The sequence below is a fragment of the Lissotriton helveticus genome, chromosome 6, assembly GCF_964261635.1.
Source record: "Lissotriton helveticus chromosome 6, aLisHel1.1, whole genome shotgun sequence".
In the NCBI taxonomy this organism is placed as follows: domain Eukaryota; kingdom Metazoa; phylum Chordata; class Amphibia; order Caudata; family Salamandridae; genus Lissotriton; species Lissotriton helveticus.
Window position 1 is genome coordinate 520749040 of NC_136067.1, and position 18863 is coordinate 520767902.

An 18863-nucleotide genomic window follows, 5' to 3' on the forward strand; every position below is an offset into this window, starting at 1 on the left:
TGAGAGTATGCCTTTTCAATGTCAGACAAGCTTTTGCTTGCATATGCAACAATCCTGCTCGGTGAATCTCTCCCCGGCAGGTGCTGCTCTAGTATTGCTCCTAGCCCCACTGGGCTAGCATCTACCGTCAGCTCCATGCATAGCAAGGGGTCACAATAGGCAAGGTGATCTACAGTCATTATGGCCTCTCTGATGGCTTCAAATGCCCAGCTGCACTCCTGTGACCTATGAAGCACTGAGAAAATTCTTGATTCGCATTTAATCCACAGGAGGACTTACATTCTAAAAGACAGTCAGCAAATGTTGTCAGGATTATTTCATTACAGAAACACACCATCATTACGGAATGATTCAGGGCACCAGTATTTAGCTTTTAAAGTAACAGAATCTCAGAATAATGTAAAAGTCAATGAAGTCATAAAATTCAGATGTATTTTCATATCATGTATATTAGTATTAAAAAATAACTCTTCACCTTATCTTTAGCACAACACATAATATCATTAAACTCTATGGTCTTTTGGTTCGATCTGTTATTCTGTTGGGGCATGCCAATACAGGATGGCTGTAATCTGTTTCCAGGTCATGCTAGGGGTAGTCAACACTAGTTACTATATAAAGGCATTATCTGTATTGTTCCAGGCATCGCAACGCTTCAAGGATTCGTTCTTAGTCATGTCAAATGCTCCTTTCACTCCAAGCCCTTGTATCTTCTATCCAGGTTACATTACACTCTTATTTTGTGCTTGCTTTTTTAATTGTTTTGAAATTCTTTTTTTTCATGTTTTTATTTCAACATGTATTAGAGCAACACACAGATCGAAGAGTGTTTCAACTCCGGGCATCACAAGCTCTATAAATTACACTGCACTTCTCCCCATGAGCTGCATATGTTTTGTTGAGAGGTTTTTTAACGCCCTTTGATTTTTCCTCTCTTAAGTACCATCTTTACCAGCATCCTTTCCTTCTGAGCTTCTTTTGGTTAACACTGCCTAGCATCTCCTTTCTGTCCTTCAGTTACTCTGGATGACAGCCGAGTGGGTGCTGGGGTAGGTGCCACTATCATTTGTGTTACAGAAGCAGGGGGAAGTTAAAAGAGGAGAGACCTGCCATTAATAAGATCCCAGCACCTGGCTGTATTTGAACATGCACATCCATCTAATTTAGAGAATGTAAAGTTTTTCCAAAGTCCCTTGTCCACGCAATATACGAAGCAGTTAGCTGAGACACCTATCTCTTGTCCACGTCACAAGGCAGATGCAATGGAAGTGAGTCTGTACCACTAATAATTCTATAAATGCAGCAGGACCCAGTGTTTGAATGGCATGCTATGGGTTCTATATTCTCTACAGAAAACTGCTTAATGTACTTCACATTTCTCCACACTTAAATGTAAAATGCCATGGATATGGGGCCTAAGAACAAAAATTAAAAACTTAGCATTACCAGGTCACTGATTGTTTTCTTCCTCCTTAGATTAAAATGTGCCACAACGGGAGTACGCTGTTATTCACCCACAGTCTCCAATATATACACTGTGGTGAAAGAAAGCAAATGGCAGTTTGTTTTTCCTATTCCAAAAAGTATATGTTACAAGTTTAATTATTGTTGCCTCCCCCCACTGAACTATTAAACATTGAGGGTGTGATGTATACAGGGACTGAGACTAGTAATTTAGACATCAATGTAGGCTTTATGTTTAATTATACAATGTCACAGACAGCCAACAGCAAACCATGGTTAAATTACACATCTAATTACCATTTTAGTGTAATTCCCAAAAGAATACCCGGTTTACACCCTGAAAAGCATACTGGGAACAAGGTAGAGGCATTGTGCACATAGACTTATATTGTGGTAGGTGGCCTATCCAACTATAGCTTATTAATTAAAATCTAGCTGGTAAATGTTCTCCTCTCACACAGCCTACTCCTTATATCTGAATCTCAAAATAACATTTGGCATCTGCTACATATTTAACAATGATCTGATTTTCTTTGTCATCTTATTAATTAGCCTAATAAAACAAACCACTACTAATTTCCTATGATTCAAAACAAACACGTACGCTGTATCTGCCAGTTGTTGGCATACAAAACACTCTATGACGCTTTTTACACTGCTAGTTCTTCTTAACGCTACTAGACACAATTCATACCTCAACTCAAATAAGAGCTCAGGAATGTAGCATAGGGTTAAGCTTTTATTTGTCAATGGAAAAGAAAGCATACTTTGCACAAATCACAGTTTATTTAGTACAAAAATCTTCAACCTGACTCTGTGGCTTCTAAAGTGTGTAGTGTGGTGTGACGCTCTGTCAACTGAATTGAAAGGATATATTGAAACAAGGAACACTGAAATAAGGCATGAAAGTTAAAATTACCAACACGGTTATTTAAACAATAGTCAACAAGAATTTTCATAACAGAGTAACTTTAATAGTCTTTCCTATGCCTCCAAGTGTCTGAGATTTTAAACAAAACTACCAATCCCCACAATGCTTAATGCCTGCCTCTGAATGATCAAAATATTTTAGTCAGGATTTGGATCTGTGATATACAGATCCACATTTAGCGACTTACTCAAGGCAGCGACACAAGTACATTCTTTTAATTTTCTTGAGACAAATAGGTTTAAAACTGTAAAGTTCCAAACACAATGAAAAGCTGTTTAACTATAAATTACTGACGAGTACCAAACAAAAAATTGGTATATCTGGACGGTTGGATTCGAGGGACTCTAGCAAGAGTCCCTTGAACCAAATTTTAAAACATATTTTGGGATTATTCTGCAGACTTCTTTAGTCAGGCGTACGAAAACAAATGCTGCTTATTTTATCTTACTACATATGTTAGGTCTTATGCATTACCGTAACATGCATTTCTGTGCCCAGAGGTAGCATAAGGGATATTTTTACTATTGGTGATCTTTGTCTTCTTTGTGTCCTATTTTCAGATAACATTAATTCACACCAAATGCTTAAGAAAAAGTGTATGATGTCAGATTGAAAAAAGACTTAACAAGAAGAAAGGCAAATTATTTAAAATAAAAAAAGAAACATTACAACGTATGCACTACATTAACAACTCAAGTAGACCCATCCAGATAACTAAAAGACTATTGGTAGATAGGCACTTTCAGGAGCAATTCTTGGCAATGTAAGGTCTTTAAGCAAATATTAGACTGCCGGATTACTTTGGGACCATAGTGCAAAGCTACACACGGCACAAAAAGGGGAGCTATTTCTCCAAATGGTGGTTTGAAGGAATTCCTGCATGATTTGGATACAGCTGTGCTTATCGTAATAGTTTAGAACTGGGTTAAAACTTATTTAATTTAAAAAAACAGCCCCTTTGCCTTAATCATTGTACATGAATTGTGCTCTTGGATTCAAACTGTACAATGTCACAATAGACTAAAGCATCTGTTGCACATGCATCATACACCACTTTTTTTCCTACAACAATTTGAGCATTTAAGTAACAATCTACAGCCAATACAATACTATATTTTATACTGATCAAACGTATTTTGAAAGTCTGTTCATCTGCTCAAAAAAGAGTGAAGTAAAGTGGCTTCCTTTCAGATATAGTATTACTGTTCTTGAATTCTTTAGGTCTAACTGTACAGGCTCTTGCAGCATTAGTAGTGCATAGAAAATGCACAGAATTGAAATTCTGCATATGTTGGCTGTTAGCAATTTGATGTGTGGGCTGAATGTGAATTATTACTTAGCACTTTATTTCTAAAAATCAAATTGGATGAAAACTATTGACTGTTTTTACAAGGGTCATTAAAAAATAACATAAGGCACACAGCAACATGAATTATCATGTGTTTAAATATGTGACTGAGAATACTCACATACTTGACTGATCTTAAAGAATAATGCATCATTTGGCTAATAAACACAAGCATTGCAGTCCCCACCTGCATTTCAGCCTTAGAGTGAATGAAACAGGATTTCTGTTCAGAAGGTTTATGGGGCCCAACGTTCATAAAAAAATAAGCGGAGTCTGCAAGTTGGACCCCATGTGAGGGTGCGGTTCAGATATAGTGCATTACCCAACAATAGAAATGGAAGTATTGTTGTCATTAACAAATATATATCATCACCAGGGTATCACACACATGGTCTAAAAATAAGAAGTGAAAATGCCTCAAATGAAGGCAGAGCTCTGTGGGATGTGACACCTACATTAAGGAATGTCTGTAAATTTGTGAAGTTGGTTGAAATATTCATATCCTAAGAAGATCTTTAGAGGTATAATGAAAATCAAATCAGGGCCAGGAAGATCACTTCCTAGATCATACACAACCTGCAGAAAAAGAATCCCATAAACAGAACATCTCTGTACCACATTTTCTCGGTAGTGAAGTATTTTGTAGAAGTCTCATGCATAGTGCAATGAACAGGCTTATTTCACAACACATCTAGTCACTGTGGCCCACCTGCACCAGTTTTCACAATTATCCCAAGTCGGGAATTAAGTAACTCCTCCAGTCCAGTTTTTAATTTACATTCTGATACTTGCAATATGTTTTTTTGCCCATTATAAATACAGGACACTAATGCGAAGGAAAATAAAGCAATAGGACTAGATAAGCTACTCGCACCCGACATGGAACAACTTTAGAGCTCTACTTGCACACAACAGAGGTTTCACCATCATAAGAAGTTGGGAAAATACATTATTGTTCCTTTTGCAATGCCTTCCCTTCTAAGCACTTTGTAGTGAGAATGAAAGATCTTCCCCTTAATAACTGTTATAGCGTCTGTCCTTGCCAGAGAGAATGTAGTGAAGTATTCAACTCCTGTAGTAAACAAACTCAAAGACAATAGCAGTGCAGAATATCAAAGTTCAAAACAGAGCATCAAGTGACCTTTTTCTTGACAAAAATAACAAGTGAGATAAACACAACACTATCTGCCACAAATATCTTGGTGCAAAAGGTCATACACCCTTGGTAGGTTGTGCACCATATAAATAATTAACATTATATCAAAGTGTGTAACAGTATGAGGCACTGCTTCATACATGAAACATTACAAGGGAACCAAAAACAATCCTGATCAAACTATTTTTTCAAATCTTTGATTTGTTTGGAAATTACTTGAATAGTTTCAAAAGAGGACTGTAGACTTCTATCTTAGGCTTTCAAAAGGTAAGATAACATATATGGCACGTACATGAAGGAAAGGGTACACTTCCACCCATAAAGTAGTGGCTATTGAGTAACTTACAGCTGGTTGCTGGGTCCAGCCGTCCAATACCGCGAAGGGTGAGATCAGGCATGCACAATCCATTAACGGAAGTCTATAATGCACATCTTGACTTGCACATCAACAAGTAACAAACCTCATCAATGTCATTTCCATATGGTCAGGTGGATGGGCTATACGTTTTTAGAGCAGCATCAATATCTACATTATCAAAACTCAATAACACTATTAAAATATATGAATAACAGCTTGCATGTGTGTTATCTGTGTGATCTAATGAGATGGCAGTGTCTTTTTTATGGTAGAATTTTTTTTTACAATAGATGTCTAAAAATGGTTGACGTTTTTCAACCTTTGAAATGAGAGCTTCCTTATTAAGAGCAGAAACTTTGTTTTGCATACCTTAGGTCACAAAATAAGAAAACGTTCATTATTTGCAATTTTAGTTCTCATCATGGTAATCAGCATTAAGGTTATACACAATTTCTTTCTTGGCAAATGCAGGATCCCGGAACAATTTTCTTTACTAACAGTGGGTAAACTTTTCTGATGATTATTTTACTATACCTTATGCAACATTAACTACATTTATTACGTTTTCATTTTTTTAAAAACGGCAATTAAAAAAATAATATTCATACTGACAAGAAAACAAAATTAGCCTTGTAGACTAATTTTTTCACTTTAAGAAAAGAGAAGTCAAATGCAAGAAAAAGGAGAGATATGCTGTAACCTGAATATATTCAAATCTAACACTGTTCCTTTAAGAGAGGCAGCACCTTTACTGCTCCACGATTCACTGTTGAGTTTTAAGGCAGATAAAACCCTCGGTTCATTTTGAGTGGTAGTTCAATATTAAAAATCTCACAATACCACTGTTATCACCTGAAAGTAAGACAAGCTGTTTATGACTTCAAAGATGACTCCCACAATGGAAAACTGGCATTACAAGTCCGTTTTCTTCTGAATCGAGGGATCATCATTCACAGTAATAAACACAGAATTCAATAGCAAATTCATCCCTTTGGAAAGCAGTACTAAAAAAAGAGTGAAGGATAGTAATGGCTACAAGGTAAATAATTTTTGCCAAAGCAGGTCACAAGTAGGTTTAATCCACCTTGGTGTCTACCCAGGAGTATGCCTCAAGAGAAAAGTGTTTGTTTAGGGTACGACTGTCCCTCTAGATGTCACAGAGATATGTCTCAATATAGTCCTTCATGAAATAGCGCTCTATGTTTCCTTATGTCCTTGGTTCGAAGTCATGGTGAAAGACTCTTTTCACATCTAGATCGTGGCATGATTTCTTCTCTATACAATATGGTTACTGGAAAAAGGTAGGCGTGCAAATGCATTGATTTAAATGGAAAATGACATGCTAATTTTAAGAGTCAAAAATGATCGATTCGCAAAATTGCTTAATTTTATTATGACACTGGAGGGTTCCTTGGAACATAATGCTAGGATTTCATTTACTCCCGACAGAGTAGAAAGCCACTAAAACACAGTTTTCTGTGGGATGTACATGAGATTTACGCATGGCTTTGAAGCATGAACCTATTAGTTTTACCAGGACAAGGAGAAGGGCACCTTGTTGGGTAGAAACAAATTGTTCAAGCCCTCCATGAAATCCTTAATTACTTGCACAGTAAGGACAAGGATTATTTCTGTAAGCTATAATGGCTGCTTGATGTACCTTAATGTTAGAGAAGAACTGAAAGCCCAATTTGGCCAGATGGACAAGGTATGGCATCACGAGTCTTCTTGTCAGGTTGTAGAAACTATATTTCTCTCCACACCCCAGATGCAGAACTGTTTCTACTTGAAAGATTATGATAACTTCATGCACAGCTCCCCAGCCTGATTTCAAACTTCCCATGTACTCTTGCTGCAACTTCAAACGGCTCTGCAGGACAAACTCAGCAGCCAAACCACTTTGTGGAGCAATGGTATGTTGTGGTGGAGCATTTGACTCTGGATGATGTAGAGGAGATCCAGTTTGCCGAGCAGCCACATGACAAACTTTTCAGAAAACTAAAAAGATTTGTTTATCATCAATGCTTAGGCAATTCTGGAGCAATCATGATCAACCCGGATTTTTGTCTCGCTTTGGTGATGATTTTCTGGATTGATGAAATGGGAGAAAAAGCTAGTAATATGCCTATAACCAAAATATCACTGCCAACCAACCCAATTATAGATATCCATGTATAAAATCTAGACACTTTCTGTTGCTTAGTTAGTCTTTTTCTGAGGAGCCCCTTTCTTGAAAACTGTTCATTTAGAACATCGTTGTTCATTACCCATTCATAATTTTTCCCAATTCATCGTCTTAGTGCAGCATCTTCACATTCTGTACCCTTGCCAGGTTAACTGCTGTTATTTTGTTTCTTGTTAAAAGTCAAAGCCAGATGCTTTGAGCTTCAACCAACAGCAATCTCAATCTTCAGCACTATATTGGTGTTGCATTGTTGGTCTCTATTAGGGGGTTGGGGTGTGCGTGTTCCGGGGGGGGGGGGGGGGGGGTTGATATCTGTTAAAGTAGGAGCTCTTTCCCGGCCAGAGAGATCACCTAGAGCTTCAGAGGACTGATCTGGCAGATCGTCTTCCTGTGTGACCAAGTCAAGTCTCTGGATTCTGGAGATAATTTTTTCTTCTCAACCCAGACATAAGGCATCTATGGCTCCTGGTTGTGTTGAAAGGTCCTGGTAAAACAGTAACCCTTTTCGGCATGTTTTTCCTGTTACACCACCATGGCAGGGGTTGTACTTCCAGTTTACAGTCTGGAGACCACTGGTACTCTAAGCACTGTTAAAGAGGGGTCATATTGAGCTGAGCATTCAGAACAATGAATATGCATAATGTAATTAAGTCCATAAGAGAAAAGACCAGCCCAACTGTTGGCTGACTTTCCAACTGAAGATGAGACTGACATTTCCTTTGGCTGCAAGCTACACGCTTCTCCAAAAAAAGATTTATTTCCTTCTAGGGAGCATCAAGATTTTGCAGCCTTTGTTAAGAAACTTGTGTGGACTAGCTGAAGTGTACATAAAGGCTGAATGTGTGAAGAAGGGATGAATTTGATCGCCAGCCTTGTTGGATTACGCATGCGACATAGGTTTTATCAGTCAATGATTTAAATATGGGCAGACAAATATTTTCTTTGATGCGATTCTATCACAGCGATGCATTTGGAAAAGCGGCATGGATCAGACATGAGGCAGTAGAGATTATTTTTGTATTGTATAGGATGTTTGTCTACTATGAAACGCTGGAACTTTAGATACTTCTTTGCAATGAAAAAGTATGTTGATGATGGATTATAAGCATTTTTCACTTTGATGGAGCTGGGGTTAAATCTTGTGCTAGGTGAGCACTTTAAAAAATACTTTATTGAAAAACGTAAGTTTCATACAGTGTATAGCAGAGAGTAATTTGACAATTGGTAAGCATCAATCGATCAATGGTTTATTACTGGACAGAGTAGGTGTTTCCCAGAAATTCAAGAGCGTCGCATTTATGGCCTAATAATGTTCAGAAGGTGAGCACTCTTTCTTCATCTCTTCATTTGGTTTTTCAAACTCTAGATCGGGTCCAAATTCTTGTTTGCCTCTTCATACTCAACAGAAAGCAAAGGAAATAATCACGTTTGACTTTATAATGCAGAGGAACTGGTACACTGATGCGGGTGGGAACGCAAATATTAATGTGCATCTATACTGCACAATATAAAGCATACATTTAACTTTTCTTACTTTTTTGCAACTCTACCAGATGATTCATCTCATTGGAGTGTTGTCACGTGAGGTGAAGAGAGGCCTTGTTACTTGTGGCCAGGAAGTTTCATAGCAGCTACAAAATAATGTTGGCATCCTCCTCCATTTCAGCTGATTTCCATGCTGTTGTTTTGTTTTGGTGGTTGAAGCTTATGCTCCTGCCTGGAGAGACATTGGACCACCTGCTGTGGTAATGTCATTCCACAGCTAATTTCATCATCTGCCAGTCAAATGAAGGGAAGTCAAAGAATGGGGGATTTAACATTTCATACTGACTGTTGGGATTTAGTTCAGTTAATTGAAGCCTTGACAGTCTGATGACAACACCACGGAAGTACCCCTGGGTCACAAGGTCTGATACACCCAGTTCAGCATTTAAAATCAAATTAGATAACAAATGCCATTCATTAAGAATTTCTTGAAAAACCTGTTTTTCTCTGGCAACTCCTAAGTAAATCTTTGCCTAGATTCCTGCAGGAAGTGATGTAAGAACCCAAGAAGAATAGAAGCACATGCAGTTTAGCTAATGTATTGCATATGTTCCTAATCCTACAAAGTTTAGTCACATGCAGTCTTTTCTGGCGGAGTTGATACAGGTAAAGTTTTAGCAAAGTAGAAAGAATCACAGATTCAGTGATTGAAGCTATTCTGTCAAACGATGTTCATGGTAAAGGAAGGGACTACAAATCGCATTGACACTTCATAAAATTCCTGTGCAGGGAATGGATTCTTCTCGGTGGGTTATCCGTCAGTTAGTACCTGAACATCTGTATGAATGTAATGTTCTAAGAAAGAAGCTTGTATTGAGGCATTCGGCTTCTCTGCTGAACTTTTTTTTTTTTTTAAAGATTCTTTTCACTATCATCTTACATGCCACCAGGAGTTTAGCTTGGTCTGAAATGGGACGTCTGGACCTGTATATTGGATGCTCTTTATGTCCAGATCCCAGTTTTCCATGGAGGCAGAACTACCATATCATCAGAATAGGCTAGGATACAATTTATAAAGCGCATTTTTACCCAAGGGTGTCAAGACGCTGGCCAGATAAAGGAGAAGAAAGAGGTACGGAGCCGCCAACTAGGATGATAATAGTCATGTCTCTAGCAACTGTGTACAGTGTAGAGCCTGTAGAAGATGAGGAATACTATGGAGGGTCAGAAAACAGAGGTGGTTGTGATGTCAAAAGGTCTTACAACTGTGTGTGTATCTTGAAAGTGTAGATGACCTTGACATCTAAGTTCCTTTATTTTCAAGGTGGTCTTCAATGTTGCATTGTGGAAGCAAGGTACTGATAAGTCTATACAACACAAGGGAGGAATTGTGCTTCTCATAGCGCTCTTCTGATCTCCTCCTCTGTGGATCATTAAAGGATGCAGTGTGTTCAGGAGTAGAATACCTTGCCAAAAGTACTTCTGAGGGCTGAATTAGCATGCTTACTGCTGTTTCAACCATTCCAGGTCCTCCATTCCAGAGGCGAAACGTTTCAGTGGAGTAAGCATAGTACCTTTATTGATGAAAAGGAAAAAAAAAGATCTTTCATGACAGAGAAAGCAAAAGGTTGGCTTTCACTTAGACTTGTTGATAAAAGCAAAACACTGTCAATTCTAAGGAGTATTCTTGTTAAGAAATGATATGAAGAGTAGAGTGCCAGCTCAGAAGAGCACAGAAAATGAACGGAGGATTTTAAACAACCTCAAAACTGTGCACCACACTGCGAGACAATTGAGGTTCTGCCTCTCATAAAGTAGTAGTGTTTGTCGTCAGTCTTTAAGAACAGTGACTATTTAGATCCATTTCCTTGCATTTACTACTTTTTTTCTCTTGTAAAGTGAGTGAAATAAATTCAGTTATTGATGCCCAAGAACGGTTTAATTAAAAGGAGAGAACTACACTGTGTACAGCTATGAATTAAGATCCTGTAATGTAGAACCATGTTGCTAGTCGCTGTAAATCCCTTGCGGTTTAGAAACACAAGATTTTACCTCTGACTAGGTACCTTGTGCAAAAGCGGATCACGTTCATCTTTCATAACTTCTTTTGCTTCAATTGAACACACCTGTCAAACAATTCAGTAGAGCGGTGACAAGAAACAATTAATAAGACTCATGCACCATGTAGTCACAAGCATGTGTGTGCCACCATGCAGGAAGTAGGAGCATTATTTGAACTGTTGAGACAACATGTCTTCATACCCCGTTCAGCACTGGTTCAATTCCCCATTGTGTTGCAGGAAAGATCAGAAATCCATACAAAAAGGAGGGAAAAATCACCTCCTCTTACAGTTGTCTTTTATAAAGCAACCCTACCTAGGACATTAAAGGCATTAGTATTTGAGCAGTGGTCAATATGTGCCTCAACTAAAATACACAGATGGAACAAACCATTTTGTGGACATGAGTTTGCAGGTGTGGGGCATGGAGAGAAGGGTGCGGGCTGTAAGGTGGAAAGAGTAAGAGGCAGATCCTGCACACTTCTAAAACTCCTAAATATTGTTACAGCTTTGCCAATAAAATCAAGCTGCAGGATACTGTAATCTGGCAATATACATAGCGAGCAATATCCAAGCAGGACCAGCATTAGCACACCGTTCCAGGTCTTCCCTGTTACTTTTAATACATTCGACTGGTTAGAAGCGTTTACAAGTAACAATGCTTTCCACCTTCAACAAATGTGATCTAGGATGTCAACCTCATTTTGGTCTGTCACACTTCGGTCTTCTCCCGGTCACCTTTTCGGTCACATGAACTGTAAGATACAATAAGGAGTTCGTTAGAGCTCTTCTTTCTCTCTTGCGCTTTAACTTTTATGTATTATTCCAGCTCATTAAAATCCATGCCAGTTCGGTACAGACTTGCACTGAAGGGATCCAGCCGATTTAGCAATTAATTCAAGTTCAATCTTGAGGTGCACTTTCCAAGTATTCAAAATTGGAAGAGTAAGTTCTTTCTGGAACTCAGTGGCACCAAAAAGGAACTGCTAATAGTGAATGAGAACAGCCGCTGGCACAACTCTGACAGACCCAGTTGGTATCCATACCTAAAGTCTCTGGGAGCTGTTGAACGAGCACTGAACATTTAAATCACGCTTAAATGGCATTTCCTCATCCTAGTTGCATAATCTTCACATGGTTAGAAAGGCTCGCTCCTTTCTGACTTAAAGTCGCACCAAGGTAATTTCTGTTTATGTATTATCAAGCACTGATTAATCTACCATCATATATTTGTGTCTCCTTATAGCTATCTGCCTTCCCCAAATTGCAGCGGCCTTCTGAACTGTGCTGTTTAGACAATGTCAGGATTGACCATGTTCAACCATATATAAGGTCTGAGGAGAGCTGCACTGGCTTCCTTTCATGTAAAGGTGTTGTTCAAAGGACCTGTAACGTACAATAGGTTTGAAAGGTCCGATATTGCAGAAAAATATTCCCGGCATCATAAAACTAGAATCCTTAGGTCTGACTTTCTCATTCATGTCACAGGGTTCAGATGGTCCAATGATCTGAATGGGTCCCTAATACACATGTGCTGCTTTCGAAACCCTCTTTCCTTCAGATGGGTTCTGAAAACACAGCTTTTCTCAGTCAGCCTATATTCATTATTTTCCTCCATGGACAGTGGTTCTTAGCACCAAAATACACTCTGGAGTGCACAAGCGCCTTACAAATAATAATATGAATAGATAAACATACTTCAATATGTAACATGATTGCTGATAAGAAAAATCAAAAAAATCATGGAAAGCTGCACAAATTATAAACACTACTAATGCTAGGACTAGGAACATGTGCTTGATATGGAAAAACAAAAAAAAGAGAGAAGGCACAACAAAATCTAAAGCCCCGGTGGTGACCAGCAGGAGAACATTTAGAATCTGTGGAATAGCTCTGAAGGCTGGATAGGAAAGGCCAACACCGCTGGCAGCGTTACATATTTTTAAAACCATGGAATGAATAGTTGAAAGGCAATAAAAGTTGTACAAAAATGACTGTAGTGCATTTAGAAATTGAGTTGGTGAGCATTTTTGGCACCATGCACTTTTCAAATGTTAGTTTCAGGCGCAAGTGTCCTTAGAGTATGTGCACTACTAATGTACACAGTTTTCTGTCTGGACCCTATTATAAAAAGGGTTTGAAAACAAACAAACAAAAAAAAAAAAATATATATATATATTTTTTTTTTTTGTTTTGTCTCGCATATAATTTTTGTTTAGTCTCACTCTCGCCCTTATCTCTTTTTAGAACAGGTGTCGTGGTGCCGTTCACTTGAAGGAGACTTGTACCTTAGTCGGTAATAGTTTGATCGCAATCATTTTAAGCTTGTATTCCTCTCAGCTGAGAATGCCTGCCTAAAGCATCTCAAAGTATTTCTTCAGAATATGGTTCATCCAATAAAAAAGTGCACCGACGCAATGAGCTATCATTCTATGATTTGCGACTGAAATACGTCTTTGCAAGCTTTCCGCACTGTTATGATCCAGTCTTCCAGTTGTCCAATGAGCATAGTTTGTTACTGAAAGCTCTGACCATATAGAAGCTTGCCGGGTTTCTTATTTACACAAATGATTGCACAATAATTTCCAAATGTACGATAGTTCTTAGTTTCTGAACATGGTCGCTTCTAGAGTGCACTGCAGCTTCCAAAAGGAATTTTGCTTTTCTTGGTTCTCTGTCTATTGGGTCTAAGGTTGATAACGTCGCCTCCATTAAGTGAGCTCGAATTTTGTCCAGAATGACTTCCTCCTGCAGTATTAAACACACCTAAAAAACATGAGAAACACATGAATGAACACGAAGTGCACAAGTCCTCTAAAATAGAAAGTAATTATTTAAACTGTACACAATGGACATCTTATCTATAATGTGAGCAGCTATTTGATCACTGAGGAGTTCTTTACCTACATACAAGGGAAACAAATCCTCAGCGCGGCTCATGCAGGTAAGAGTGGTGGGGCTAGGTTGGGGGAATCAACAGACATACACGAGGGAAAATTAAATAAATAATTAATTTTCCCTTGTTGCCGTCTCTCGAAATCCCGGCCCGCCCGCCCCACCGCTCTTACCTGCACGGGCCACGGCTGCAAATCCTTGTTTTTTTCTCTTATTATATTAAAACCTTGAGTAGCAGACTTTAAAAATGCAACTATTTCGCAATTGTTCAATAGAAGGTATATTTTCTCCACCTTTCCATTTACAGTGTTGGCTGAGAATCATTTATTAGTCCTTATGGGAGAGTAATATTGCTTAAGCTGTCCCCAATAAGTAGAAAATCTTGAACATTACTGAGAATTTTAAGTCTGCGAGTTGTTTCTACAGGTAACATACCTTAGAGAAGAAAGTGAACAGTCAATAGGGAAAAAATGGGGTGGGCTAGCATGGACATCAGCAATTTAGTTCCTTTGGGGTCATGGTGGAGCACATGGCAATTATACTTTAGGATTTGCTGCCTCGATGTTTTTGAGTAGACTCCCTCAGCTAAATGAGGTTTTGCAATTATCAAATGAGAATCAGATTGTCTGATGGGGGCACAATTGCCTGGGCACCTACAGCCTGGTCTAACCAATAAACTATTCTATGTCCCTTATCAGTGCCCTTCTGTACTGGTTTGCCAATGTCAATGGTAATCTTTTTCTATAGGGCGTACATTGCATGTTCTAGTAGATATGCGTCTAGAACCTCTGCATCTTGCTGCCTCTATGGAAAACAGCTTCATGGCCACCATTTAACTGATTATTTTTTCTTTCAAATGAAACATACTCTTCAATCTTCACTCTGTAGGGTTGCAGAAGCATGCTTTCTCTTTAGTGAAGCGAAAAGGAGGGGCATTTTTAGCAGCAATAGTGACAAAATGACGAGATGATATCCTGCAACTCCCCTAGGCATTGCCAAAGCAAGTTGTGATGCAAAGTTGTTCAAATGTTGGGAATAGCAACAGTTTGTGGATCGGCTCAAAAGTAGACTTGCCCTTGGCTACACCAAAGGGGTGCCAAGGTACCATGGCAGGGGTACCAGCAAGGACGAAACTCTTCAAAATGCTCTCTTTATGGATTATGGCTTGCAGCTGGCGGTCCAATGAGAACCTTAACAACAAACAGCTTTTGGGTCTCAAGAGAATACAAATTATTAGGTAACTACTTAATGCGTTCCAGTGATGACAAGCATTCTGCTCTTGCATTACCACCTCTGGACACATCATGGAACAAAACGTTGGATTAAGTGTCTAGGCACAGCCATCCAAAAGGAAGACTGTACTGTAGATCAATAGAAGGCACATAATAAGCAGCACTTCAAGAAGCAGTTCCATGGATTGTACAGCTCTCTGGTGCTTGAGCATTAGGCAAAAAGAGCAAAGCATATTTAAACACTTGAATGGTATTCAAAAGCAGTTAAAGCAAAAGCAATGAAAAGCGGTGTCAAGGATCCCAAGTGCAAATACTTAACCAATGAGAATAATGTGGTACTCCATGTTGAAAGCAGCAGAGTTCTTAAGAATGATCAGAACTAAAGAGTGTTGGTAATGACTAGTATGAAGTAAAGAGTTAGAGAATGAAAAGAGAGTGGATCCTGCAGAGAGACCAGGACAGAAGCAAAGTGAACTGGGGAGATGTCCTTATATGGAAAAGAAGGGGTAATTGAGAAAAGCCAATACGTACCAGAATGTTTGAAAGAAAAGGTAGAAGAGAGATAGGCTGGAAAGACATTAGGATCTAAAATTAGCTTCTTAAGTAAAGGGAGAACAATAGCAGATTTGAAGGAGGAAGGAAAGAACTCTGAAGTCAGGGACACAAAAAATGGAATAAGCAAAGAACAGACAGATCTCAACAAGGGAGTAGGCAATAGATCATTAGGAGAAGCAATGGGGTGAGCCATAGATTAAAAGAAGTTGAAAGTCCAGCTCAAAGACAGGAAAAAAAACACAGATAAGCAGAGAGAGAGAGACAGAGGAAGCAGAATGCTAAATGGAAGAGAGTGACGATGCAGTATAAGAAGTGGAGAAATTGCCACGAATATTAGAAATTGTTTATACGAAATTAGAAACCAAGTGTTCAGTATTGTATGAAGAATGAGAAGAAGAATCTGTGGGAGGAGAAGAGAGTAAGCGATTAAGTGTGCTAAACAGAAGACAGGAGTCCTGAGATTGTTCAGAGATGTGTATGGAAAAAAAATATTTTGCTGTTTTCAATTGTAAAGAATATATGGTGGTGCATAGAAAAATTCCCTGTGTTAACATCATGAGCATTCAGTGACAAAGTTTTCTGGAGAGACACAATTTCGGGGAAAACCAATGTGTTGCAGGTATGAAAGTAGGTTTGAAGACTTTTACAGTGTAGCGGGGTTCAGTTAGAACATTAGGACAACCTGTAATAACAGTAGAAAGAGAATGTCCGAATGAGGTCGCACACTGCTCGTACCATCAGCGTGTGACCCCGGAGCATGATGGTCGATGTAGTCGGTAGCAGCGGGTGCGCTTCTACCCAAATGTTGAGTCTTGAGGGTATTCACTGGTGTGCTTGCCATCCCTGGACACGTGTTTCGCGTTCATTAACGCTCATCAGCAGGGATTAGGCGTGTGCACGGGGTTGCTGCGTGGGCTGCCGAAAATATTCGTAGGTCCAGATACCTCTTAAGGCGCGCAGGTGCGTTATCTCGAGGTCGTCACCTCTATCGGCTCAAGGGAGCCTGTATAAATAGTATGTCCGAATGAGGTCGCACACTGCTCGTCCCATCAGCGTGTGACCCCGGAGCATGATGGTCGATGTAGTCGGTAGCAGCGGGTGCGCTTCTACCAGAGTGTTGAGTCTTGAGGGTATTCACTGGTGTGCTTGCCATCCCTGGACACGTGTTTCGCGTTCATTAACGCTCATCAGCAGGGATTAGACTCTGACAGAGGCGCACCCGCTGATGCTTACTTCATGGACCACAATGCTTTGGTAGGATAAGCAGTGTGCGACCAATTGGACTTTCTTTTATATTCAAGCTCCCTTGAGCTGGTGGGGCTGACGAGCCCGGGTTACGCACCTGCGTGCCACGAGCGGTACCGGACCTGTGAATATTTTTTGGCAGCCTACGCAGCACCCCTACATATATGCCTATTCCCTGCTGACGAGAGGTAACAACCTCGAAACAAGTGTCCAGGGATGGCCAACGCGACTGATTTTTGCTCAAGACTCTGGCAGAGGCGCACCCGCTGATGCTTACTTCATGGACCACAATGCTTTGGGGCAACACGCTGGTAGGACAAGCAGTGTGCGACCAATTGGACTTTCCTTTTTTTTTTTAGTAGAAAGAGAATCAGTAGCGTGATTAAGAGGTAATGAGGAAAATATATTGGCACAATGTAGAATAGTACGGATCGAGGATTGCTATCTGATCAGGAAGAAGACTATGCAAGTTACAAGGAACAAATGTTAAGGGTGGAGCCATAGGCCAAAACCTAGGTATAGAACTGCTAAAAGTAGTAAATAGTGAGTTATGATCATATCGTGGAAGAGAAAATAGAGACATGAAAACAAGTTGATTGGAAATGAGGAAAACAAAAGAGTAAAGACGCCCACCAGAAGTGTGCAGGGGCAAAGAGTGCAGTAACCACAAATCAAATGAGTTCATAAGAATCTGAAAAAGAATAGCAATAATTTCGCTGGAGATATGCAGGTTAGAGTCCTTCAGCAGAATGAAAGTAGATATCCAATATGCAAGATGAAATAGCACCTAGACCCTCAAAAATGGAAGAATATGGGCCAAATGTGCAAAACATAAGGAATGTCATTGGCATAAAAGCAAAATGTAATTCAAATTAAGTAATAAATTAAAAGCATACAGGAATGGAGACAGGAGTCTACAGTATATGCTAGAGAATACCAAATCCATTGCCTGTTTGAATGCACCACAGGGTGTAGGTTAATAAGTGAATCAGAGTTAGCCTACACAAATAGGAAGTGTAGAGTCTATTGAGCCCATCCACGTTCAGTAAGGTATAAAACTGTAAATAGAGGAAAAGAAAAGTATTCAATACAATGGTGTAAAGTGTTAGGCAGGGTATTAACTAGACCTGGACACCTTTCTTGCCGTCTTTGCCCGTGAGGAGTTGGGGATCTTTAAAGACTGATTTGCCCTGGAGTAGCACCTCGAGGGGACCGGAGGAGCTGCGTGTGCGTGACGTCAGGCAGGCAGGTTGAGAAGCGCTGCAGGGACTCGCTCTCCCAGGAGTCCCTGCTGACCCTGCGCACCTGGTCTGCGCTCCGTGCCCGCCACGCCCACAGCACGTCACACGCACTACTTTTTGGTCGCAGTCTACCGCTGCGCGGGAGCACGCCGGGCTAAGCCCGGGCAAAGGGTGGGCCGTCTGTGGCCGTCTGGGGACGAGAGGGGCTGGGCTGGGCCACCCCCGAAAAACTGCAACCTGGTGACTTTGGGTTCGTGGACTGCAGCTGTATATCTCTCATTATTTTGTTTAGCTCTACTGGGCGAGTTAGTTTATATAGTCACACTGTTTTGTAGGTCTCTTCCCAATGTCGATGTCAACACGCTCTGGTAACAGCTTGAGGGGGGGAGGTGGATGTGTGAGTGGAACCATGGATCAGTTTATCACTCACGCATTCTCGATTGTCGAGAAAGAGATTGCCTTGACGGAACGTTGCCTCTCCCGTGAATCTCTTGCCCACAAACGTTCCTCCTTGGGGCCTTTGGCACTGGTCCCCTCCCCTGTGCACGCTGCTGTTCCCTTGCTTAATGTTTCTACTGGCATTGATAACCAACGTGCAAATGCCATTAGGGCTAGCTTGGATAGGATTTATTCCATAGCCCAGGGTGGGGCAAGATCCACCGTGCCAGCTCCAGGGCCTGTCGAGCCTCTCGCTCCTTTAGACGCTTC

At 40.1% G+C, this 18863-nt stretch overlaps 1 protein-coding gene across 2 annotated transcripts in view; it reads right to left on the bottom strand.

The window, feature by feature from the left end:
- The window catches only part of RAB23 (RAB23, member RAS oncogene family), a 548767-nt gene that overhangs the window by 189616 nt on the left and 340288 nt on the right, over positions 1-18863 (bottom strand). Inside the window, exon 7 of one of the 2 annotated variants that reach the window (XM_078647983.1) lies at positions 11590-13753. The exons of the other annotated variant lie outside the window; for it this stretch is intronic. Within the exon in view, the coding sequence (XP_078504109.1) occupies positions 13614-13753 (140 nt within the window). The 3' untranslated portion in view covers positions 11590-13613. Of the gene's footprint in view, positions 1-11589; positions 13754-18863 lie in introns of those variants that run through there. 2 annotated transcript variants of the gene reach the window in all.